The 25,335-nt window shown below is 41.6% G+C and overlaps 2 protein-coding genes across 29 annotated transcripts in view; both read left to right on the forward strand.

The window, feature by feature from the left end:
* The window catches only part of si:ch211-1e14.1 (UPF0606 protein KIAA1549), a 33,891-nt gene extending 26,744 nt beyond the window's left edge, over window positions 1–7,147 (forward strand). For 2 of the 5 annotated variants that reach the window (XM_056387733.1, XM_056387735.1), the window contains exons 14-21: window positions 1,310–1,515; window positions 1,997–2,226; window positions 2,416–2,560; window positions 2,655–2,978; window positions 4,534–4,586; window positions 5,356–5,504; window positions 6,095–6,249; window positions 6,540–7,147. In XM_056387733.1, coding sequence (XP_056243708.1) covers window positions 1,310–1,515; window positions 1,997–2,226; window positions 2,416–2,560; window positions 2,655–2,978; window positions 4,534–4,586; window positions 5,356–5,504; window positions 6,095–6,249; window positions 6,540–6,779 — 1,502 coding nt within the window. In that variant the 3' untranslated portion in view covers window positions 6,780–7,147. Of the gene's footprint in view, window positions 1–859; window positions 875–1,309; window positions 1,516–1,996; window positions 2,227–2,415; window positions 2,561–2,654; window positions 2,979–4,533; window positions 4,587–5,355; window positions 5,505–6,094; window positions 6,250–6,539 lie in introns of all 5 variants that reach the window. The other 3 variants (XM_056387734.1, XM_056387737.1, XM_056387736.1) reach the window with 3 other exon arrangements.
* Window positions 7,148–10,666: 3,519 nt separating this feature from the next.
* mical3a (microtubule associated monooxygenase, calponin and LIM domain containing 3a) overlaps window positions 10,667–25,335 on the forward strand; it is an 85,271-nt gene continuing 70,602 nt past the window's right edge. For 18 of the 24 annotated variants that reach the window (XM_056387963.1, XM_056387973.1, XM_056387978.1 and 15 more), the window contains exon 1: window positions 10,670–10,892. The gene's annotated coding sequence lies outside the window, so the exon portion shown is untranslated. Of the gene's footprint in view, window positions 10,893–25,335 lie in introns of all 24 variants that reach the window. The other 6 variants (XM_056387984.1, XM_056387985.1, XM_056387987.1 and 3 more) reach the window with 3 other exon arrangements.

The raw sequence follows: 25,335 nt of genomic DNA on the forward strand, positions 1-25,335 counted from the left end.
GGAGGGGGAAGGGATTGGGTAGATAGAAAGAGATAAAGAGAGAGCAACTCCACTTGGCACAATTTGATTGACAAGAGGGTCAGACTGAGAGCAAAAGAGACTGTGAAGTGATGAACAAAGACGAAACAGAGAAATACTGAGGAAAAGTGCAGCGTCACCCCCGAGCAGTGACACAAAGATTACAGAGGGAAACGGTGAGAGTAAAAGAAACACCTGGTAGGAATTCTATTCAATGGTCGAAAGAAGTCCAGAGAGAGACAGAAAGGAGTGAGCCGGGAATAGGAGGAGAAAAAAATAGCTGAAGTTACTCTATCTGACAGCTTGTTGATAGATTCAAGCCTGCAGTGCCACTCAGAGACTACATGCTGGAGCCAGACGCAGTCAGGCACACAGACTTCAGCCTGACGCACCCACAGAGGAATGGTCTCTGTTTTGTTAATGATAAATCTCAGCCTGAGAGATTTATACACTCTGCCACAATGTTTATAAGTAGATTGTACATGAGACATACTTAGTATTATGTAATGAACCATCTTTCTTTTTGTTCCTTCAGCCTTGTGTTTTGATCAGTGCGTTTTCTGCTCATCAGAAGCAGCTCCTTTCTTTCAGACCAGAAGCTTTTATCAGCTGTGGAAATGTATCTACCTAAATGACTCTTGCCTTTCCCTCCCTCTCTCTCTCTGTGCTTCTCTCATTTACTTTCTTTTCATTCCTAAAAATTAAAATGGCAGTCATGGTGGCCAGTCTTCAATTCTCTTGGCTTTTTTATTTTTACTATTAACTTACAGTTAATAAGGTGCTTGTATTTGACTTCCTTCATCTCAATAAAACTCACTTTCCTTTCTATTGTGGTTTGCAGGCAAGAATAGAATTGGTAAGAGTTTGTTCGCTCTCCCTCTGTGTCTCTGTAGACCTCAGGCTTGACCCCCAGCAGCTGTGTCTGTGTGTTGTCTGTCTGTTTCTGTGGTAGCTTTGTGTTCAGCTTGCTCTCACTATCCATCACTGTCTTCTGAGGTGTCTCTCACAGTGTAGAAACAAGCAACTTCACAAACAAAGGCAAAGCCGTTGTTTGACAGGAAGTTGGGAATAGAAATCCTTGTCCATTTCATGTTACCACCAGAAACATTTACTCCACATTTTATAGTCATGCTAAGCAAATAAAAGGTAAATGTTCCATGGAGATCTTTGCGCTGTTGTTGTCTGTGCTCTGTTACCTAATTTATCTTATTAGTATTTAGACTTCCAATAACTGCACTGTGCTGACTGTGTTATGACTGAGTTATTCCCACTTGTTTGCCTCCTTCCTCAGGTCCTCCACCTATGAATGGTACGAACGAGCATCTGTCATCGGCCTCCATCTTTGAACATGTCGATCGGATGTCTCGTGCCACGGACGCAAGCAGGAGACTTCCCAACAAAGTCCAGCTTATTGCCATGCAGCCCATGCCGGTCCCACCGCTGCACAGCCCACCCATCAATGGCAAACTGTCAGACACCAACCAAATTAACAAAGAGGTCTGCTCTTTTGACTTTCTTGGAAAGCAAAAACTGTTCTCTTTTTTAACAAATAAATTATTCCAAAAGTATAAACTATTTGGTTCTGTTTGGTTAGGTTTTTGTCGTGAGATATTGATAGACGATTCATGATTCTCTAAAACATATGCACATCTGTTTGTCAAGAGCGCAAAAAACTGTATCTGGACTGGTTGCACTGTTATCTGCTGTCAAATTTTCTTCTTTTTCACATTAGAAAGTTACAACAATTACTTTTTTTTACTTTTATAAATGGACTAAAGAAGACCTGATAGGAGCAGATCACAGTGTGGCAAGTTCTTTGGAGGATATATTTCCCTAATTTACTTTTTTAAATAGACATTTACTCTGACGCTGCTATAGTGCTTGTGATTTGTCACTCACTGTATGCAAAGTGTGTACATGTAATATTGTTACCCTACATTTTAAGGCACGTTTTGTAATCAAGTAATTTTCTCCTCAGATCCAGGTAGCATTGAGGCACAAGTCAGAAATTGAGCACCATCGTAACAAGATACGTCTGCGAGCTAAGAGGAAAGGCCACTATGACTTCCCTGCCATGGATGACGTGACCAGTGGCCTTGGAGACGTGAAGGACCAGGATCGCATCTATCAGAAAGCACAGATACAAATAGATAAGATCCTGGATCCAGATGCTCAGATGCCTTCCATCTTCATGGAATCCAAGAAGAGGTTAGGGTTCATGTTCTGGGTCAATGCTCTTGTTTGGTACTGTGGTGGAAAAATTGTTGTTGAAAAGAAAGTGTGTGTCTGTGTGTGTGTGTGTGTGTGTGTGTGTGTGTGTCTATGTCTGTGTAGGGCTGATTTTCTTTTTTTTTTTTTACTCATAAATTAATTAACATTCCTCCATTTGTTTCTCAGTGGTCGTGGGAGGCGCTCTCCCAAACAGAGGATGAAGGAGCATCTGAATGGAGGCATGATGGATGCAGACAAAGACCACCTGATCACTGAAGACAGTGATGCTGCTTACAGAAAGTGTCCTGGGGTCAACAATGTGGCCTACGTAGTGAGTAGTGCAGAAGCATCATGACATCTGTTTAATCGAACATACACTGTATTTCCTTTCTAACTGCAAGTAAATATGTTTGTATTTATCCCAGTCGGACCCCGACCAAGGCCCAGGATCCCCTCACAGGAGCCCCTCCCCAACTGATGATGTCTTCCTGGGTCCCACTTCCTCTCCTCCAGGTCACGCCCCTCCCCCACCCCCCTACATGCCCCCTCAGCCCTCCATAGAGGAGGCGCGGCAGCAGATGCACTCCCTGCTGGACGATGCCTTTGCCCTCGTGTCGCCCACCTCCCAGGGCAGCACAGCGGGAATCACTCTCCCAGGGGTCAACAGCAACCCCCCTGCCTCCAGCCCTCCAGGCCGGGGCCCCAGACCCTGGGGTCCTTCCTACCAAGGTCTTGGCCCTTTCCCTGGTGTAAGTAGCCATCCCTGGCACTTATATCTAATGGATACTTTTGATAGAGCATTAACCATTCAGTCAGCATCAAGTCATTCTGTTTTCATGTAGCACTGACCAAAACTCTGTGTTGGAAACAAATGGTTCTCCCTGGCATCTAAGCTTTTGCTAGTTTAAGATCCTGCAAGCTGTATTCTGTCCTGCATCTGTTCATTTCACTAATCTGAGGACAGACCAACAGAAACAGGATCCCTGTTGAAATTTGTAATAGCCCAAACATTAAACAGACACATGTAAAATCTCTTGTATTCACTATCTCCTCCCTTTCTCAAGGTTATTTTCAGTTCATTCGCAGCATGAAACCTATAGCTTCACGTTTAATCGTGTCCTCTTAGCAAACTAATCAGTTAAGTATTCCTCCATCTGTCGCCCCCACAGAGCTGCGACCTTACAACCCCCGTCAGCTATCTACATCTCCTAAGACTTTACAGTAATGTTCCCTGCATATGCTTGATCTGCATTAGCTCTTGTCAGTGTAGGCTGGTTTCACAGAACATACAGACATCGACGTGTTCTGAAGATTTCTTGAACAATAAACTCAGTATTCACAGTTGTATTTTTTTAGCTTATATTTACACTATAATATTGTGCATGTAGAACACACTGTGTCAAGAGACAAAGTAGAAGTTATCTATAGCATATCCATGGCTTTGAAATTCATATTGAAGGGTAGTGAGTTGAGTTAAAATTAAATAAAGGTTTTCAGTACCCATGGGTATTATATGAGAAGGGAAAAGTTATGAGTTGCTTAGAGATGAAAGAGCATTATATTAGTGTTACAGGAAACTGTAAAGATTGTTGCCCATTAAATCACTCAGATTAGCAGTGAGGCCTACGCATGCTGTCAGCATTGTGAGTGTTAAAACAACCATGCATTCCACACTCTCAATGGAAAACTAGAGGCACAGTGCCTCATGGCAATATTGTGTTGTTTTATGGTTCAACTAAACATATTCCTATCTTGTCTATAGCTTAGCTGTCACTATGCTAATTTAACACGTCACATGGATTTTTTAAAATCCATATTTAAATGAATACAGCTGTAAAAATTGTTACTAAAAATGACTGTCCTGACCCTACATTCCAACACCGGTTTTCACCCAGTAACAGCCATAGAGAGAGACTTAACAATGAGCAGTGGAGCCATGAAAAGCCATTTGCTGGTTCTGCTTTTGCTGGTTCAGTGCTTTAATATGCTGTAAAAGGTAAGCTGTAAAAAAAGAATGATATCCAACACAACCATGCTTGCTAAAAACAAACATCGTTTACTGCATGAATTGAGCACCACTGCCAAAATATGCTATAAATACAACAGGCACAGTGTAGCTTTGCTTTCTTAAGAAATATGGACATCCACTGCAAACTCTCTTTGCATTAAATACAATATTTGATTCTACATCCTGATATAGTTTGAATATTATTTGTAAGTTGATTATTCCTAAGAACCACAAATGCAGACAATGTCTCTTGTAATTTTTACTAAGTGCTGTGTGTCTTTCTTTGTCTCCCCCAGAGGTTCACTGAGCTGGGCATGTCCCCTCCTTCAGTCCAAGGCCTGACACCAAGGTCAGTAGAGCAGTCTATGAAAATTGAGTATTCATGTATTAATTAATAAATTATATCCTCATTTGACCCCCTTTTCTTAAACCAAAGTGATTTCTTATTGATCGGCGTAGCCTGATTCTTTCCACTTCACCAGTGGTAATATTTTCCTTCAGGTGCATTGAGTGCATTGGGCCTCATGAATAATGAAAGAAGAGTCATTTTTATTTTATTGGTTTAATGGATTACGTCCAAGCATTGGTCTCTTAACTGGCTCCAAAAAGACCAAGGCACCCGTGCACACACAGACATTCAAACAACTTATCACAAGTGGAAATTTGAGCCTAGTGGAAAAAAATAGTCAGCAGCTGTCAAACCCTTTGTTTTATGTACTGTGTGGTTGTGAATTGTGAAACATTTGAGACTATATCAACTGCACAAGACAAATTTTAAGTTATATGTTGTACCACATAGAAGACAATGTGAAACCACAGTTACAGACGACCCTGTAGCATGGCCATACATGCAAGCACCAACACAAATATATATATGACATACACAGTATGAGCTGTTTCATTGGTTGGCTTTACCACAAAGTAGTGTTATTGGTCTTTACAGTGAAAACTCCACCTAGACACCTGCCTGTAGAAAATGCTGAGTTGGACACACACATCCTGTGTTTTAAAGGCTCTGTTGGCATGACCTTGTGGAGACAGCAACTAAGAAAAACACTTTATTTTAAATGTTTTCATTAAAAAGCAAGTGAATGAAAATTAATTTCTTTGTGTTTCAGGCAGGGCCTTGGCTCCAGCTACCTGCCACCAGGAGAAACAGCAGGGCACAGTGAGCAGCTCCAGCCAGACAGCCTGTACTCCAGTAGGGGCCTGTACGCTGATGAGCTCCCCTCATCTGCCAGACCGCGACCAGTGGGGGGGACTACAGGTACAAGAGGAAATTGCATACACAAGCTCATGCCAACACCCTTAAACTGCTAATACGGCAAACGAAGCCCATCATGTGCACATCTTCATCCCAGTTTCTTACAGCCTCATTTAAGTATACAACATTTTCAAAAGAAAAGATTACAAAACGCACATCTCAAGCATTAATACTTGAAGGTTGAAACCTAATTTATTGTCTTTATACAGAGGGTTTGTCTGTGGACATTATTTGCGATCTCCTCTGGATGTGGGCCACAGCGCTGTTTCTTACAGACACACACCTTCACCCCATAAACCCATCACACTCAGAGAGCCTTGTCTTTGTCTTAAATTATTAAAGGAGCTGGCGTGATGCTGCTGCAATCATGTGACTTAGACTAATAGAAATGGATTCTGGCATTTCCCATACGGAGTGCAGCTCAGCGCTGACAGACTGCTTTTCAGACTGTAATGATTGCATCAAAGTAGGATTGCACCAAAAGGGGCAGCTGAGGATTGAGTGTTAGGAACAGTAGATTGATGTGGTGTGATGTGCGTGTGTGTGTGTGTGTCTGTGTGTGTCTGTGTCTGTGTCTGTGTCTGTGTGTGTAGGCGCCCAGCTCCATCATCTGACACAGGTGGGATTGTCCAGCCGGATGAATGGTTACCCAGCAGGGGTCAGGGCTCCTCCAGGCCAGAACGGAGGCATCGGCTGGAACCACTACCATGATGACAACTTCTCCAGGGTCGAGCCTGAAAAAGATGCAGTGAGTGAATCATAGATTTATTCATTTCAGATTCATTAAACCTGAAATGAAATGAGGCCAAGTTGAGAAACTTTTACTTTATTTGGCCGAGGGGATTTTTTTCTTCTTTTAAGATCTCTCCTGTTTTTTTACGTGTTTAGTTTTTTATTAATGCCATGCTGCTCTGAAAAATTTCTACCACTTGATATTTCCTTCTACTTTTATCTCTCGATAGTTTCTACATTTTTCCTCCATTTTCCTCATTTTTCATTCCTCTTTTTCTTCTCTTTTCCTGTCTTTCCTGCCTTCAGTTCCTGGACTGTCCTGACTACTCATCCTCCTCTATCTTCCAGATGCCTAGAAGTGGTATCAGAGAGCCCTCTGCGCCCCCCTCCCACCTAGATCCCCCTGTGGTGGGCTATCTTTCAGCCCCACCTCCCCTGGATACATCTCCTCCTACCCACTCCTCTGCCTCCCTGATCAAGGCCATCAGGGAGGAGCTACTGCGTCTCTCCCAGAAACAGGCAGCTTTGCCCAGCTACCACAGCTGAAGCCCCAGCCTCCAGTCTGTAGCTCTAACCAGTCATGCCACTGACCCTGCCTGCCTGCTTCGCCTAATCTGACAATGCTTCCCATGGAAGTCCCTGAGGGTGTACAGCAGAGAGATAGTCCTGCTAAACTGAAGTGACGAGGTGGCTCATTGAGATTTCTAAGTGAAGAGGCCGCCCCTCATGAAATACTCAATGACAGGACGGTTGATACAGGTTGATACAGAATCGCATCAGCTGCAGTATGTCAAACCAGAGACAGTGTTATGAAATAAAGAACAATGTGAACAGAATATGCTGGACCTTTGGAATGAGATGGAAGGACATGTCTGGACTGGTCCTGCCTGTGTTTCTGTCCTGCACCTTGTTGTGGATCATGCCGAGTTCTGCTCACTGTGGATCCACACAATGGACATTTTTTGCTGCATTTCTTCAGACTCAGTATTCTGTGTCATGGTTTCATTCTCATGCTGCCTTCACTTAACAGATAAACCCCACATGACATGTAATTTCAAGACATTTTCTTATTTTAACCTACCATACAGGTATTTTGTTGTTTTCCATAACCTCTTTATAACCATCAGGTGCTACTTCATCTTTTCTGCCATGATGAGCCATGCTATGCCTTGACACTGTGATGTAGTTCACCGGACCCAATCTACTGTACGAGCCTACAGTAAGGTCAAAGTTCACAGCCAGCAAGCTAGTTCAGATAGTACGCACAAAGGGGCATCCATAGAGACTAATAACACTTATAAACACCACTTTTTCTTTCCTTACTTACTGCAGTAGCACAGAGTTTTTCTGAGTTGATATTTTCTGACATTTTGACTTACACTTACATAATTGCTTTTTCATGTTCAACTCCTATCTTGTAACTTGTTTTTATTTATGTTTAGCAGCTAACAGACAGCAAAATGGCCTTGAAACAAATAAATCTTCAAACACGACTTCAAAGGCGGATTTTAAAGATGCAGGCAAAATGTGTTACAAATACTTATCAAATAATGACAGTATGTACTTGACAATGATGTACAGTTAGTACTGTATGTATTCAGTATTTGGCTGTAATTGATGCACTGTATTCAGACTACTTGGTACAGCTCAGGTCTTTCAAAAAAAAAAAAGAGATTGCTAATGGACAAATCAGTGAAAAGACAGTTTGATAGGTCATGTAGATGAACTTGTTCATGAGGAAAAGTCACAGAGACCAGTATTCTGTTTCAACACTATCCTGTATTGACTATATACTCAATCACCATCTCTATTCCATGCAGTATTTAAAGTTTGCTTTGCCTTTTTGATAGCACAGGAAGGAGAAACGTGTACTGTATTTGCTGTCACTTATGGTTAACTTCAACCAGCCATGTTTATGTGCTTTTAAAATTTTCTCTGGATTGACCTTGCCTCATGTAATGTCCACCTTAAATGTCTTAGTCATTGTACTGGTTGGAAATCATTCTAGGTTACCTGTTTTTTGGACACCCCACAACCCATCCCTGATAATTTGTGGTGTTTTGGGGCCTGGAGTTATATTTTATTTAAATGAAATAAAAGAGGAAATTATGGATTTTAAAGGCAGGACCTAAAAATATGTGCGTTACCAGTATTATGTGGTCGGTTATATATCCTCGCTACACTAACAACAACTTTTGGCAGTGATTGAAACATTCTGCAGATGTTACCAGAGAGTATTTCCCACCTTCCCATTTTTGCAATGTGATGTGCCTTTTGGACTCACCTGAACAGATTAAGCACTTGGGGCAACAGCAGCTCTCTGTGTGTCCTATTTTACTGTCATTCATTCTGTGATTACCAGCCTAAAATACATCAATAGTCAGATCCATAAAAGTCTTGAACATTCTGTTATGAATGATGGTGTGGAAGCTGAATTGAAGTGACATCCAGGTAACAGTGATAAGGGTTAGATTTTGGTTGTCCATTTCACCATGTCTTGTTAACAATCTCACACTGTATGCCTCCATCTGCTGGCTCTGTACTGTAACAACAGCCCATCTACTTGTGTTCATCCTCAGTTGCTTTTTTTAATTTAATTTTTTAGTTGTTATCTTTTCATCTATTTCTATCTGTTGTACGTTGTGATAAGGATCTGTTGGCTGGCCCAACTTTACATTTGACTGATGTTGCATGTTTAATTATTGTATTTCTTTTGTTTGTTTTTTGCGCATGCTGTTCCAAACTTATTGAAATACAAAACAAACAATCACCTGGCGTGTCTTTGAATTTTAAGTACATCACCACTAATTACATTAGATTCGATTAGATTTCATCAGTTTTGTCATCTCATGTCATCCATCCAATAGAAAATGCATACTCACGGGCATTGTACTTACCACAAACAACCAGAGGGTGACAGCACTTTACCAGAAAACCAGACCCGCTTGACTCACAACAAAGACTGCTCCCTTGCTGCAGATGATGTAACCAATTCCCATGGATGTTTTGTAGGAGTCTCTGAAAGGAGGTCATTTTTATGAGCGCTTCACTTTTAATGGAAGAATTATGAACAGGTCACAAAATAATGAAGAGGAATGTGTATTGTTATAGTGTCTGATCACTCTGGCTGTGGGGTTTGTCAAAGGTAACCGATTCCATTTTGATCACTGATGCTTCTGCTTTATATTAGGAGTGTGTGTTTTTCTTACGAGGTGAATATGATAGGCAGTAACAGTTGATAATAAATGGTAGCCAGCATGTTTACAGTAGTAAGAATTGTGCTGTTTTTGGAAACAAGGCAGCATTTCCCTCAAACTAATAATTGAATTCCTTTCAACCATAAGTCTGGCTTCTCTCTTCTCCTTGTGGCGAAGGAATACTTCCTGCTCATGTATTGAGTTCTGTCTCATCCCATCAGATGCTTCCCCCCTTTTAATCCCATCACAGGATCTAAAGCCACTGAGTGATGCAGCTAAACACACACAAATCTCCTGACCTCCACTCTACAGAGAGTGGACCGTGCACAAGTCAGCAGGTATTAGACGCTGCACACACATGAATAGTTGCTACACTGATCTTTTTGCAGCCTGATTGTGGTTATAATATAGCAACTGAATGGGAGAAAATAATCTGGCATCCAACATTTAAACGGTGAGAATAGTTGACTATTCAGGCGATCACTTCCTGTGTCTCCTTGGGTCTGATCTGCTGCCAGTCCTAAGCTATTTAACCCTGTTCTCTCTCCATGACACTGTCAGACTCCAACACAGGAGATTACACTGCAGCTAGAGAGTGGGTTTTTTTATTTGCGTGTTTTCACATTTTCTGACCATAAATATAATCAAAACAGTTCAAAATATTGGTCATCATCTTTAATTTCAGTTTTTATCCCCACCCCCAAAAAAAACAAATTCTACTACGTTGGTCTATATGTCGTTGATTTATCACCCTCAGCATTCTAGAGATTTCTTTCACTTCTGACATGCCTGTATGTTTCTGTCCTTGTAGATGCATTTTTATTGTTATAGTCAGTGTCTTTCTCTCATCCTCTCTATTTCCTGTCACCTGCAGAGCTTAAGAGTGTCCCATCCCGTCCCGTCCTGTCTGGCTGCCCCTGGCCCTCCTTGTGGGGTCTACCCCCGCCCCATCCTTCCCTCCTCCCAACAATAATCCTGTCTGTGTGTTGTCCCGTCCCGGCTCAGCTAGCTGAGTCCAGCCCAGCCCAGCGTAGCACAACAAGAGCACACCCAGGAGTTAATCTGGATCATGACGGTAATTACTGCCCGTGTGTCCAGTCTGTAGGAGGGTATGAGGAGGGGAGTAATTGTCCACCAAGGGAGGAGTTAAATAGGCAGTTCTGCCCACTGACCTTGGAGAAGACTGTGAGGGAGGGAGGGAGGGAGGGAGGGAGGAGAGAAACAGAGAGGGAGGCAGAGCAGATCCAGGCATTAGCATACTGACAGAGTTCCAGCACTGCAGATTTCTCTCTCTCTCTCTTTCTCTGTCTTCAAGCGCTCTCTCGCTTTTTAGTCTGCCGGTGAAAGACAGAAAGACAAGCGGAGCAGGGAGGAGGCCAAGTGTGAAACAAATCCTTTGACAGACGAGAAAAGAGGATATCTTGTCTTTTCACTGATCCCAGCAGAGAATTCAGAAGCACTTGTGAGTAGACTGCTGTCAGCTTCACATTCAGAGTGTGTGTGTGTCTATAGTTACATGTGTGTGTGTATGTGTGTGTGTGTGTGTGTGTGTGTGTGTGTTTTCGGTATGGCAGTTGCTGGAATAAGAGTCACATTTTAGATGCAATAAGAACAGTTTCTCAACCACAGACAGGATGTCTTCCCACCAATGTATATGTTTGTTTTCTCCTGGAGAGGTGTTGACTGTCTGTGTGTGTGTGTGTGTGTGTGTGTGTGTGTGTGTGTGTGTGTGTGTGTGTGTGTGTGTGTGTGTGTGTGTGTGTGTGTGTGTGTGTGTGTCTGTGTGTGTGTGTGTGTGTCTGTGTGTGTGTGTGTGTGTGTGTGTGTGTGTGTGTGTGCGCGTGTGTGTGCGTGCGTGCGTGCACTTTGTCACCAATAGCACGTGTTGTTCCTCCAGCTGCCTGTCAGAAACAGACATTCCTGTGGTCTGATGACGATGAATGCATGAATCCTACGATGGCATCCGTTACAGATGTTGCAGTGGTGTTTCTGGGGGAGGATGTGGTCCTCGCCCTCCTCCTTGTTTACCAGCTTCTTTTTTTTTTTTTTTTTTAATTACGCAACGCACTGCTTGCTGCGCTGTTACATAGCATCAGAGTTTCTGCTCATGAATCAATGGCAGCAGGATTGGTTGGCTGACAGAGACACTGCAGCATCCAGGCATCTTCTGCAGTATCAAGCTAAGGGCCAGCTGGCACTGCTGTCACCGAGGGATGTCACTGTTTTCACTCTCAGTCTCACATGTGTGCGTAGGAATGTTTACAGGGCGGCTGAATGTGTTTGTAGCGTTTCTCACTCTCCAGCAGTGAGGATGTCACTGCAGCTCTTTTTTGTTGTCTAAACACCCCAACCCCCCACCTAACTTTATCATCATCATCATCATCATCGTCATCATCATCACTCCTGCTCCCTCTCCATCAGCCCTCCCTCTCTTATCTTATCTTTGCTCTTGTTATTGGGTCAGTTTCTCATTTCTCTGCCTTGATGTTGACGTCAGGAAACACAATAAGAAGGGGAGGCAGGGTTGTGAGACCTTGACTTCTGAGCTCGAGGTGCAGAAACAAAAGCTTGTAAGGGAAGGGTGACATTTTGCAAGCAGGCATCAACCCCCAGCGTCTTCTGTTTTCATAACAGATGAATAAGCAGTTGTGGGAAATAGGGGCAAAGGTTAGAGAAGGATAAAGAAAATAATATGATGTTTTTTCTTTTTTCCTTTTTTTCTGTGTGCCAGTGGCTAGTGCTGCCCTACTTACTGCTGCATGACACAGAACTATATTTTCTCTCAGGTTAGAACCAAAAGCAGCTGCCTTAAATTTCACCACCACACTTGTGGTGTGTCAGATCAGGTAACCCTCGCTTACACACAGACTCTTCCACCTCTTGTCACCGATGGGCGATCGCTGTCCTCAAGGTCACAGTGCAGGTTATCTCCATCTCCCTCCCTCCCACCCTCTGCCCTCCCCGGCCGGCTCTACTGTATCAGAAGACACAGCTCGATATTGTGTGCGGCCCTGTGCTGAGTAGGAGGCAGCGCTCATGTGATGTTCAAGGGGGAGGTGAATAGCTGTCATTCATAAGAGGGTGCCCGTTTGCTCGGCAGCTGCCCCCTGCTCCGACTTCAGACGCCGATCCAGCCTGTCAGCTGCCACCAGGCTTCTTCCACAGCCAAACTGTTGTCTCCCTCGACCGCAGAGGTTAACAAATTAAACATGTTTATTGTGCTTGATATGAGGCGTGGTGGAGTGACAAATGGGATTAACTCCATTTAATGACGGGAACGTGGACTATTAGAACATTATAATGCGGAAAGCCACCCTGATTTTGTGAGATCAGAGTGCTTTTTCATGTTTTCCTGCAAAGTTGTGCAATATAGAAAAGTTTTTTGGAATCTGATAAGCGTGAAAATATATAGGGGAAAGGTTATCTACTATCACCTTTTCATCTCAGCCCAAAATCTTCATTCCTCATGAAGTGAGAGATATGCATCACATCGCGTCAGATAAGTGCACCGTGTATGGCCCAGTGGCAGTGGTAACTTTATAAAGCCACCCAGTATGCCACAGCTGATCCTCTGACAGCGTTAATCCCTGTTGGCAGACACTGGATCTCACTGCACTGCTGTCTTACACACCACGGCCTCTGGTCATTTACAGGAGAGTCAGCAGCAGCAGCAGCAGCAGCAACAGCAGAATGCAGCTCTGGCAGGACCGGCCAGATGACTGGTAACATGAGTGAGCACATGGGAGAGGAAGGAGACTTCTGCAGGGTGTGCACTGAAAGCACTGAAAAGCCAGCTGAAATGCAGAATGAGGGTAGTTAGACAATCTGTAAAGATTGGAGTGGATGAGAAAGACAATGGGCTAAAAAAGGGACAAAAAAATAGAAATGATCGGAAAATAGAGGGAGTACTTGTGTTTGTCTGGGTAGGTTATACTTTTGTTTGTGTGTATAACCATAGACTGTACACTTGTACCTCTTTTACATTTTGAAGAGCTTTCAGAAATGGTATTTTGGTTGTGAACAGTCCAAACGATAATGATCAGATAATCCTGTTAAGCTATTACTTCCCTAATAGCTTTGTTTTCAGCAGATGGACACTGCAGGGGTGTATTTTGTCTGGTCTGACTGTTCTTTTGTAGATCAGGGTTGACTGCACAACTAACCTGCACATATCACACATTTTTTTTTTATCACACATCATTAGTGTTTCAGTCCATGTTCTAAAAATGTTGCTTTCTTTGAAGATTTCTTTAATTTGGCTGCTTGTGGGAGTAGATGGAAGGAATTTGTACTGTTGGATCATAAAGTATCATTACTGTGATCCCTGCAGACCTGATGTGGATACGCTGTGACTAAACATTGCTCTATAAATAATCACATCTATGGAGCAACTGCGGAGTCCAAAACATTTTGGGTGCAGTTGCCATGAACACGACTGGGAACTTATTTTGAAAGGTAGCAGGAAACATTCTCAGCAACTCACTTCATCTTTTTAAAGGCTTCAGACAACTTGCCGCTCATTATAAACAAATGTGCTATAGCCACAACAAAATTGAGTGTTTCATCCTGATCTGAGGTAGATTACCCGGGGTCTTTGCATCGTTTATGAAAAATCAATTCAGCTGACTACTTTGTTACTGGCAGAGCCTTCATGTTCTTCCTGAGCTGGAAGCAGAGATCAGCAAAATACAGTGTGCTGTATGGTCCACAAGGTTAAAGAAGACAGAGAGGAAATCTGAGAGTGTTTAAATCTTTTGAAATGAGCTCCATTTTTCATCTGTTTGTGCTGGATTTTTTCTTGCTGATGAAAATGACCCCCAGCAGATCTTGATTCAAAAATTCCTCCTGCCCTTCTGTTTAAAAACACCACTGTACAGGTTTGACTTTGGATAGGAGTCCATTTTGAAAAAAAAGTAGTCTGGGGTAGGTCTTTTTGAGCTTCCTTCTGGTATCTGGCAAACCAAAAAAGTTTTTGAGGCTGTCAGCAGTGAGTGCTGTGGTCAAGACCACCTCAGCTGAATTAATATATTTAGCAACCAGAAAACTTTGGTGGTTTCCAAGCAGAGCTCGCCAAACTCTCCAGTTTGTATATATTTACATGCATGAATATTGAATCAGAAGTAGTATAAAATAGACTTTAAATTACACAGAAAATACACAGATTAGCCCACTTTGTTTCCATTTCGTTGGCTCCAGTATTTATTTACACAGCAAACAACAGTCAGCACTGTGAAATAACGTCCATCAGCTCATCGGTCTATAAGGACATTCAGTCATTGTTGTTTTCATACCCTCCCCCGCTGAATCAGTCATGAGTCCTGTTTATAAGACTTGAGTTATTGCTCCACTTTCATCCTTAAGCACAGATGAATGTTGTTAGTCTTTGGGGACTTGACACCTGATGAGGACATGATGAAGGACAGCAAGACCTTTACACAACTGAGTTACACAGTCTAAGATGAAGGGTTCAAAATAAGAAGCATAGCCTAACTACTGGAAACCCTTGTATATTTAACTGTAAGAAAAATTACATTAACATTAACATATGGACCCCATATGATGATGTAAAAACACTGCAGACTGCTGTATCTGCTTTCTGTTTAAATACACATGCAACATCCTCAGAAACATTTCTGATATGACGCTGATTTAGAAGGATGACACACACAAGTAAAAAACCATCAACCGTGACCGTGACTTTATACAATGCCTCATGCATGAGCGATTGTCAGTAAACAAAGTTAACAAAGTTAACGAAGACTGAAAAAAGAAACATACTACGCCCATTAGGGTTTGTGTCTTAGAGGTTGTGATGTTTCTAATAGACAGAGACACATCTGTTGTAGTTTAGATCACAGCCATGAATGTTGGAAAGACACAGTTCAAGTAGATCTCCCTCTTGTCAGATGTGCTGCCTTCTGCCCACAGGTCCTTTGTTTACACCTCAACACACTGTCCTCTTTCAGCTGCGGGTGACCTCTGACAAGAAAGAGGTCAGAAGGTAGTATGGCCTGAAAAATCTGTCAGGTTTGCGCACATCATTAAGTAATGAAAACACTGACAAAATCCTCCATGTGTCCATGGCACATGATTTCACCTGGCCCCATATTAAAAACTCTTTAACGTGCACTGCGTCGTGTAGGTGATTATTTTTGTGTGACAAGCAGCTCTCTCCAATCCTTAGGGCATGTGCCCAAATCTGAAGAGAGTAAAATTAAATTTCCCAGGTGTCGAAAAGTGCTTGGTTTAACAGCAGCTATAACTCTTGAACACCTGGTTACCATGCTTTGGCAAGTCCAAGGGCAACTCGTAGTCCATAGTTAGTTAAAGAGCTGCAACTGTAACTGGGGTGGATTGTAGGCCTTTTATCTTGACCTGAGCTCAATCTTATAGCTCATATTTTTTTCCTCAGGAGTTGCTGGAGAGCAAAACAGAGCTGTAAGGAAATCGAATTTTGGATGTACATTCCCAAGGTGCCCACAAACACGACTCCAAAAGAATGCTAGTTTTTCTGTGTCTGCTGGATGTGTTCATAGGAAAACGCTTGCTGTAACGTGTTAGCCATACTAACTTTATCTGGTGATGTCAATGTTGTATTTACAGCTTGTTGATCTGCCCCAAAGTGGCCAAAAAAACAATGAATGCAGCTTTAATTACTTATCATTAATTACTAAGCTATTTTGCTTTAAAGACATCAGTCCAACTCTTAGATATTGCCTGCTATAGAAAAGTGTATGTGTGTATGTAGCACCATGTGGGACTGCTTGCGTATTCCTCTCGATGTGTTGCATTATTATGTACATGCGCTGTTCATGTGCCCAGGTGTATATGCATGTGTGTGTAAGTGTGTGAAGTAGGCCAGCAGGGAGCAAAGATCAGAAGCTTACGGGGCAGGGAGGCAGAAAACAGGATATGGCAACACTGAACTTTGAGAGGAGCTGAAGAAGCAAGTTATACGCCTCAACACATCCACAGGCCAAAGGGGTGTTGGCATGAGGTCAGACACAGGGTCAGGTGTTCATAAATAGATGCAACACACATTCGAACATATGATTCATGTCCACACACACATGCACAGAGAGGGGGGCAGAGAGTCCAAACTGGACGTAGGTCTTTTTGAGCAGCTGTCTCCCTGGTTCTTCTTCCCAATCCCACCCGGATCAACTTTCGGACAGGCGGGGTGTCAGTCACACAAGGGTCACCCACCGGTGAAACAGTCTTTCAGTCGTACTTGTGATAGAGAGATTGATAAATATTGCTGAATGATAATCACTGAACAAGAGCATCAGGGTCGTTTTTTACACAGTGCATTGATAGATTGATTGATGTGGTTGAAGTTGTGAGAACGCTATTGGCAGCCTTGTTGCTGAAATTTTTTTTTTCTTTGTTTATGGCATAGTTAGGAATGATAAGTACAAAAAAGGCCTGATGAAAAAATATGAAAGGTAACTTGCGTGGGCAACGGCATTTTAAAACATCAAGTTATGTCATAACTTTTGAACTCTGATATCAGAGACATGACCCCACTTAAAAACACCATGACACGGTCAATGAGGAAGCTTAGCATTAGTCATCACATAACTGTAAATGTCACATAAGCCAGCAATCAGCAAGTGCTCCTGTCAACACATCAACATAAAAATAAAAAACGTCATATTTTTTCAAATTGATATTTGTTGACTGTCTTTGCACGCAAGCCCCAGAAACTTGAGTGTTGTCTGTGACTATATAAGCAATGAAAGAATGTCAAAATGAAGTCATTTGTAAAATTTTATCTAACTGCCTTCAAATATTTATGTCTACAGTGACTTTTTATCCAAATAAATCAGTTCTCATTTTTACTGACACACTTTTCACATCTTGGACGGGGCTTCTTCATCACAACATTACTAAACAAACACTCATGTAACCTAGAAACCAGTATTCAACATGACACAGTTGACTGGTGGACTTGTGCACAGGGGACAGTGCTGTCGTCAACATGTAAAATGTACAGATGTAGAGTCCCAGTTGGAAACTGGATTAAAGACAGAGTTTTCTGACAGGGTGAGGATTCCAGCTGGGCACTCATGCAGGTTCAACACCCGAGGGACAGGCACAGTGAGCTGAGCATGAGCAGCCCTCAGCAGGAGAACAGGAGGGATTGTGCAGAGAATAATGTTCATGCCATTTTCATAATCCACATCTCTGTGCTTCCTTGAGCCGGTTGAGCTCCGGCCAACCTGCCACATGGATTGTGGGAACCTTCTTTGCCCCAGATGTATTCTGTGTAAAGCCCTATTGAATGTGGTCGGGTACTCTGGGTGTGGTTGGGCTCTATTTTATTCTTGCCTTCGGTGGATTTTTTCCTCAGCAAGGGGAGAGTGAGTTCATTTCAGGCTACAGCACTTCAGCACAGCCTTCAGCACTAGAAGTACAATCTTACCTGCTTTCGCTTGTCAGTCCTTAAATTATAACTGAGGTGTCTTGCTGCCTCACTGATCGCTGTCTTTCTTGCGATGTCAGAAAAGGAAGAAGACATGGTATCACACATAAAACATGAGTGACACCTATGCAGCCACAGATCCTGTAAAAACAGTCACACGGACATGAGCTGACAGGGCCACTGTCCGTAAGTGACCACGGTAACCTGTTAAATCATACTACAGTAAAGCTGACTACAGGATTTGGAGTTACCCAAGTTGGTGCTCCACACCCATACTGGATGAGAAAATTATGGGATGCCTGCTCCGTCTGAAATGAGTGTTGTTCCTTTGGGTGACATCCAGCTTGACAAGACATATACACTGTAATTATGCTCTTGTGCATTCATTCTAGCTGCATACCAATGTAGCCTCCGTTTGATAGGTGAAGTATAATAACTTCAATTGAATGGAAAACTCTTTCTGTTGTGTAATTTTGGTTTAACAGACTGACACATGCAATAAATGACCCAATGGAATCACTCTTCTTACTCAGGTTGGAGTGTTTTTAAGAGGTGATAATAGCAACCTTTCCTTTCCTCTCTTAATGAAAAGCTCTGTGAGATGAGGGGGGATGAGGGAGAGAAAACAAAGACATGAGGTCACAGATCAGAGCTGATGTCAGGATGAAAGCTGCAAGCCAAATATGATTCACGTATGCACACGCACACCCGCAGACACACACACAGGCATTCAAGGCCTTGTAAAAGCACAGCCCTTAATTAAACACAAATTCATAGCACAAGGAAACAGGCATTATAATGTTTTCTATATGTTGAACTGTGGAAAAAAGAATGTTTAAACCCTTTTGTTCTCATCTTCTTTTTTGTTGTTACTTTTCTCTATCTTTTGTAGGGCAGTATGGTATATCACTCCACTGTGGAAGTCTTACCTAAAATTCATCAGTGAGTATTTCAAAAGCTCAAAAGAATCAACCTTCAAAGACTATATTTCAAGATGAGACATAACTGTAATTGTGGCTCATCATTTGCTTTACATTGAAGCCAGCAATCATTTCAGAAGAGAGGGCATCATATATTTTAAATTACATTCGTCTCAATGTAGGATAGGTAATTTTTGGATGAAACTCTTTTATCTTTCATGTAATTTGTTCACCATCTGGAAATTATTCTGCTTTCAAACACATTTTCACAGAAATGCTGTTTGACAGGGAGATGTATTGCAATATAACAAGAAGATTACTGAAAGTTGATAGCAATAAAATAAAACATATTTTTATGGATCATTTTTTTAACTATACTCTTTCATGTGAGGGTGAATATAATTGTGTTGACATGGGTATATATTATTACTATGAGATTTTAATGGGTCTTTTCACAATACAAATGCTTGTTTTAGAGGCTCATTGAGCCATGTTTTAGTATTTATATCCAGACACACTGAAGCAACCCAAATGTGCCCCACAGATCAAAGTATTATTTCATACCTTTGTGCCTCATGAGGAGCCAAGTCTGTAGAGCTTCATCAGGCCAAGAAGAAAAGCGGACATGACACACACCCTACAAGGCCTCCTCAGTGAGGTCATGCCTCAACTCTGGGATTAGCAGAATAGCTGGACTCTGACGTGATTCCCTCTTCTCTCTTAGTGTAATTGAAAGGCTGTATTTTCTGCTGATCTGTTTTTCATTTTGCAATTTGATACATTTGGCTGCGATGCTGTTCGCATTGTGTGTGTATAACACTTCTGCTGCATAAAGAATTGTTTATAGGAAGAAGTTTATAGGGTCTCTAACTCCAAACAAAAAACTACAGTATTTATACTGTGGTCCTGTGACATGGCTTTCAACTAAGATGTAGATATGTAGATAGCATTTATCTTCATTCTGAACATGTTTTTCTTCAGCAGGGCTTATGATAGTGGGATAAATGCTGAGATCCAGGTCTTTTAAAGTTCTCAGGCTCTGAATAGAAATTTCACATAATTTGTTCTCCTTGACCTACTTTAAATAGAGGTCATTCCTTTTTGTTGACTGAAGGAAATACTAGAAAGTATTTTCATCCCTTACCTGAGCTAAAAAAAACAAAAAAAACTTGGATTAGTGATAATTGTTCATGATTGTGGTGTTTTTAGAGGTCAGCTTTGGGCCAGACGGAAATATCTCAGTAACTATTCGATGGATTGAATTTTGGTACCGGCATCCATGGTGCCATGAGAGTGAAGCCTTTTGATGATTCCCTTACTTTGCCTCTGGTGCCACCATCAGGTTAAGTTTACTTTTTAGTAAAATGTCTCGACAACTATTTTATCAATTGGCATGAAATACAAACCTGGTGAATTTATGACCCCCTAACTTTTCATCTAGCACCAGCAACAAGTCAAAATGTTCACCTGCAGTACCGACTGAAATATCTCTATTTGTTCCATGACCAGAATATCTTCCAAACTAATGACGTTCCATCAGGCTCAGCTGTACTGTGTTAGCATGCTCACATGCGGATGGTGAACATGGTAAACAGTATACCTGCTAAACATCATGTTACCATTGTCATCATTGGCACAATGAGCTAAATGCTAACATTAGCATGTAAGCATGCTAAAATATTTGATGATGAAGTTTGAGTTTCTGTAGTTATATTTCTGGTTTATTCAACCTTAATAGTCATTGCTGATACCATTTCCTGCTCTCAGAGATAATTGAATGTTACTCTCATGTAGCCCCAGATAATCCCTTCAGATCTCAGTACAGCATGATATAGTTGTTGAGGGTAAGTGCTTAATGTCTGACTCAAAAAAGGTGTCAGGAAGGCTGATGCTTTGTCTGTTTGATCCCCATCTATGGGTGTGATAGAAGCTACAAAACACACATCCAAAATCTAAGTGTTGACATTGGAATAAATAAATGGCTCTGAACGTCTTGTCAAGGAGCGACAAAGCAGGGCAAACAGCAGAACAAAAGCAGTTTTGTTCTTTCAAACGATAAGGAATTCAATCGCCCTGTCTTCCTTTGATAAGATTTCCGTATAAAAACCACTGCTCAATGTTGTGTTTATTCCACATGTAGATAGTGCGTCTCCTCAATATCCTAATTCCCATGTTTGTCTTACATGTATGTGGGTGGTGAAGTGGCGACAGTAGCAGACGTGTGTTTGTGTGTCTGTGTGTGTGGATTTCTGCATGTGTGGACATTTCTCAGAGTGCAGAGACAACAGCGCTGCATGAAGTGTAGCAGAATGCACAATAAATACAATGCTGTGTGTTTGGGTCGAGAGGTGGGGATGGGCCGCAGAGATGAGCTCCCTGTTCTCCCAGTCTTTGTGTCCCAGTCGTTCATTACAAGCGCTCTTTGTGCCAGCCAGAGATCACATGTCACAATATTTGAACAGCTGCAGACGATAGTTGTGTGTTTGCTCTTTTCCATCGACACAGAGGGCAGAGATCTGGTTTGATAAGATGGAGTGTGAGAATTTGGGAGAGCTGAGCAGTGTGAATGTATAAGAGAAAGAGGAAGGGGTTCATCTCTGCCTTCTCTTTTGTTTTTGTTGCATTATCTTCTAAGTCATCTTGTCATGATCCATTATTCGAATTACACTACACCATAAACTGGTACATTACGGTGCAGTACAGAAGCTACTCAGTGTATCAAATACAGCATTATCACAAATAAACCAACAAAAAGAATGACATCTGAAAGTGTGTCTCTGAGTGCATAACTTATGTCTAATTGGAGAAAGATCAATTTGTTGCTATTAGACCCCACTAATGGACTGTGTTAGAAACCCTGTTAGGGAATTCATTGGCAGCTCCATTCATTCTGTCACTTTTCATTTGCTCCATTAGCCAAAACCTGTCAATATTAGAGCTGTGAATGTGACATCTATTCTTCTACTGTGTGCTCCAACTATGTGTATACACACCAGTACTATAAATCCCTCTTATTATTTTATATTTCATGGTACACAAAACCATATATGTGTAATACAAATATAACGTGTTTTAGTGTGGTGGTGGTGGTGGTGGTGGTGGTGGTAGCAGAATATTCAGTCTATCCACAGTACTCCCAGGTCAGAGGAACTTTGACAGTTTTTTAAATTTTAAATAACTGGATCTTCCAGCCATGTCTGTCTTCTAGACATGTCCTGCTGTGTTATTGACTCTCAGAAATTGACTTAGAGCCTGAGGGCTGGCAGCAGGAGGCTGTTCTGTAGACATGCAGCACAGAGGGATCTGCAAGTGAAAAAAGAAAAAATCATTACAGGAACTTTCAAGTATCTCAAGGTATCAAAAGTCAGGTATCCAAAAGCCAAAAAGAATTGTTGATAAGAGCTAAATATGTTAAATACATGTGGCTTCTGCCAGTCCTTTGTAGGGTACAAGACAGGAGTTGCTTTTGTTGTAATGGGCAGCCCTCCCTGCAGCAACAGTAATCATTGAGAACAGTGGACAATGTGTGTTTTTCTGCATACAGAATGTACTCAGGTATTGGTTGTGCATGAAAGTCGCAGGTGTCACAGGTATGTGTTCGCATGTGTGTGTCCGCAGAGGAGCATTTGGTTTCTGTCCTTGGGCTGTGTTTGTGCACAGACCCTGAGTGAACACTGCAGAACGTGACCATCAAGGCTGCTTTGTATCACATACACGACTCGACTGAAACCATTAGCTCAGCCTGTTGTGGAATTACTGAGTCAACATTTGCCCGTATGAGTAGCAGGTAAAATGCAAAGCAGGGGCTGAAAATCCTAAAACTTAATGTTATAACAGTCTGGATCTGTTTTCATTATAAGTCAAGGTCAAGTTGGAGTCAAGCACATTTCAGCTTTGATGCAGAATGAGAAAACAGCACTTCAGCTTAGTTTATGTTGTCTTATGTGATAATCTCAAGTTTTTGATCACAGATCAAAATCGTCCTGCAGACCTCTCAGTGTGGATCTCTGTGCTGCATATGTGTAGTGATTTAAAACTGAGCTTTGAGGTCATTGTGTAAACTGCAGCTGAGCTCTGCATTGTCTCCGGCCGTAATGAAAAAGCTTTGCTCAGGATTGTGTTTACTGACTACTGATACAGTAAGCGTCTGCTGTAGTAGTCCGATCAGACTAGTAAGTATACAGCAGCGTCATAGTCACTGGTGTGCATGGAAAAGAGGGCAGAAGAGAGAGAGAGAGAGAAAAAAAAACAGAGACAGAGAGGGCACCTTGGCAGTGCAGAGCAGAGTACTATTAAAATTCTGGTCTGGTCATGGGCACACTCTGGTTGGAGTCAGTATTTGGAATGATAATGGGACAGCTTAACCACACTCTCTTTGGCAAGTGTGGAAGGTAACACTGATGACACTTAACATGATGCTGTCATTACAAGTAGTACCCGCATGTAAGGAGCTGCAGCCAGTCAAAGCTCTCTTGTGAGACTCTTTTGTGCAGGTACTCCTTGTATTGCGGTTTTATAGATGTTTTGTATTCAGTACTAATGTTTTGTGAAATGTGCACACAACTACTGTAATGGGGTACACTTGGTCAACAGGGCATTGAAGCAGGAGAGGACGAGATATACTGACTTTTATTCTCTAGCATGGGTCAAGCTCCAAAAACACTGCATACATTTCCCATAATGCAACTCTATAACATCTTATCATTAGGTCAAAGAGTGACTATTACATAGCTGGACCCATGGCATGTCTAAAACAAACCCATTATCATAACTAATGAAGTTTTGTAATGATGTTTACATGCAGCTTATGCTTCATGAGGCCTGGAAAGTTTTTCTTCACAGCACTGAGATTTTTTCCTCAGCCATCATGAAGTTTTTTGAGCTGTCGATAAATGTAGGAATGCTATAGGAAATTAACTGAACCGTTAAGTAAACATTCGTTAGAGTTCAACTTTGTGGTACATTGTAATTCAAATTATTAAACCATCTAATGCAACGTATTTAGATGTGATGACCAAATTTCCATGTCTGGCTTGTTTTTGGTTTTTATTCATTGTTAACTTCAGAACAACAGGGTTGATGGTTGATCTTCTTAAATTAAGATTAAGTTAAATTAAGGTTACTGTTTGTAGAATTAGTACGAGTAAAATAAGAATTTAGCATACTTTACCAGCTATTAGAGTGGGTGGAACAGTATGTGTTTAATATTTGATATGAGCCTTTAATAAGCAGAGCTAACACCTTCACTCCTAACTGTTGTTTCCTTTGCATGTGTGAGAAGACATCATAGGATCTTAAATTTGAGGCCCTATAGAACCCGATAATGTGTTCATCATCTATGTTGGTTATTTGTGTGCATATTTGGGATTCAATATAAACATGGAACTGGACATAAGAGCTGGTCTCAGAACAGACAATGGAAGCCCAGAACTTTTCTGTGAAGTCTCAATATGTGTTGCAATGAAGTATATTGTATAGTATTTTCCCAGCAAGCTGTGTTATCCTCCCAAATAAAAATGTGACATGCTTGGTTATATCTTAAGTAACAGGGCTCTGGATTCTCATATTGACCAGGACAGGAAGAAAATCTTGTTGCCACGGTAACTGATCATGTTTAATGCCTTGTTTGTGCAAGCCCAAGGGTAAGTGCAGTGATCTGCAGCATCCTGCCAGTCAGGGATTAGTTAGTTAAGGTGAATCCTTAGAGGTCCACAGTCATGAAAATTGGCTTAAATTTTCAATTTCAATCACACACATACACACACACAAAGCAAACTCAGTGTATAATTGCTGACAGGCATCTTTGTGTGCCTTAAGTTGATTTTGCATTGATTTATTAAAATACAAAATCGAGTGCTCCTTGGTATATTACACACAGACTGATATCAAGCTGCTGTTTTGCACTTTATGTGCTGCCCATTAGAGCTACACAGACAGGGCATCAGAAATCCTACTGAGACCACTAAAGGGCTGCCCTGCCTTTACTCTTCACTATGAGACAGAAATACAGATTAGATTAGCGAATTAGTATCTGAATTACTGTCTTCCCGATGAGCTATATGGAAAGACCCATTCTACTGATGAGCACAGTGTACTGACTGACTGTCTATTTTCTCTACATGGAGCTCTATATCTTTTAGGAAAGTGTCCTGTTGCAAAAAAAAAAACATCCTGATGAAATGAATAGAATATACAGTCTTAATGGGTCGGTTTTCCTAAACAAGTATATTTTTTCTTTTTCATGTACTGGCCCATCCGTGCAGATAGTTTTTAGGTGCAGCCAGGTGAATAGGATTTCAGTTTCTCTGTTACTTTTGATTATCAGCAATACCTGCAAAAATGATGACATTCCCATCACCTTCACCTGCACTTTGTTAGCAAATGTAAGATGCTAACATGCAAAATTAATGGTAACTAATGGCTAAACATCATTTGCAATATCAATGTTAGCACGCTGATGTTAGCCATTAGTACAGCCTTTACAGAGGTGCTAGCATGAAGACTTTTAGTCTTGTTGAAATGTGTTTTTTCAGTGCTGTGAATACCAAAAAGAAAATAAT

Source organism: Seriola aureovittata, chromosome 10, assembly GCF_021018895.1.
Source record: "Seriola aureovittata isolate HTS-2021-v1 ecotype China chromosome 10, ASM2101889v1, whole genome shotgun sequence".
In the NCBI taxonomy this organism is placed as follows: domain Eukaryota; kingdom Metazoa; phylum Chordata; class Actinopteri; order Carangiformes; family Carangidae; genus Seriola; species Seriola aureovittata.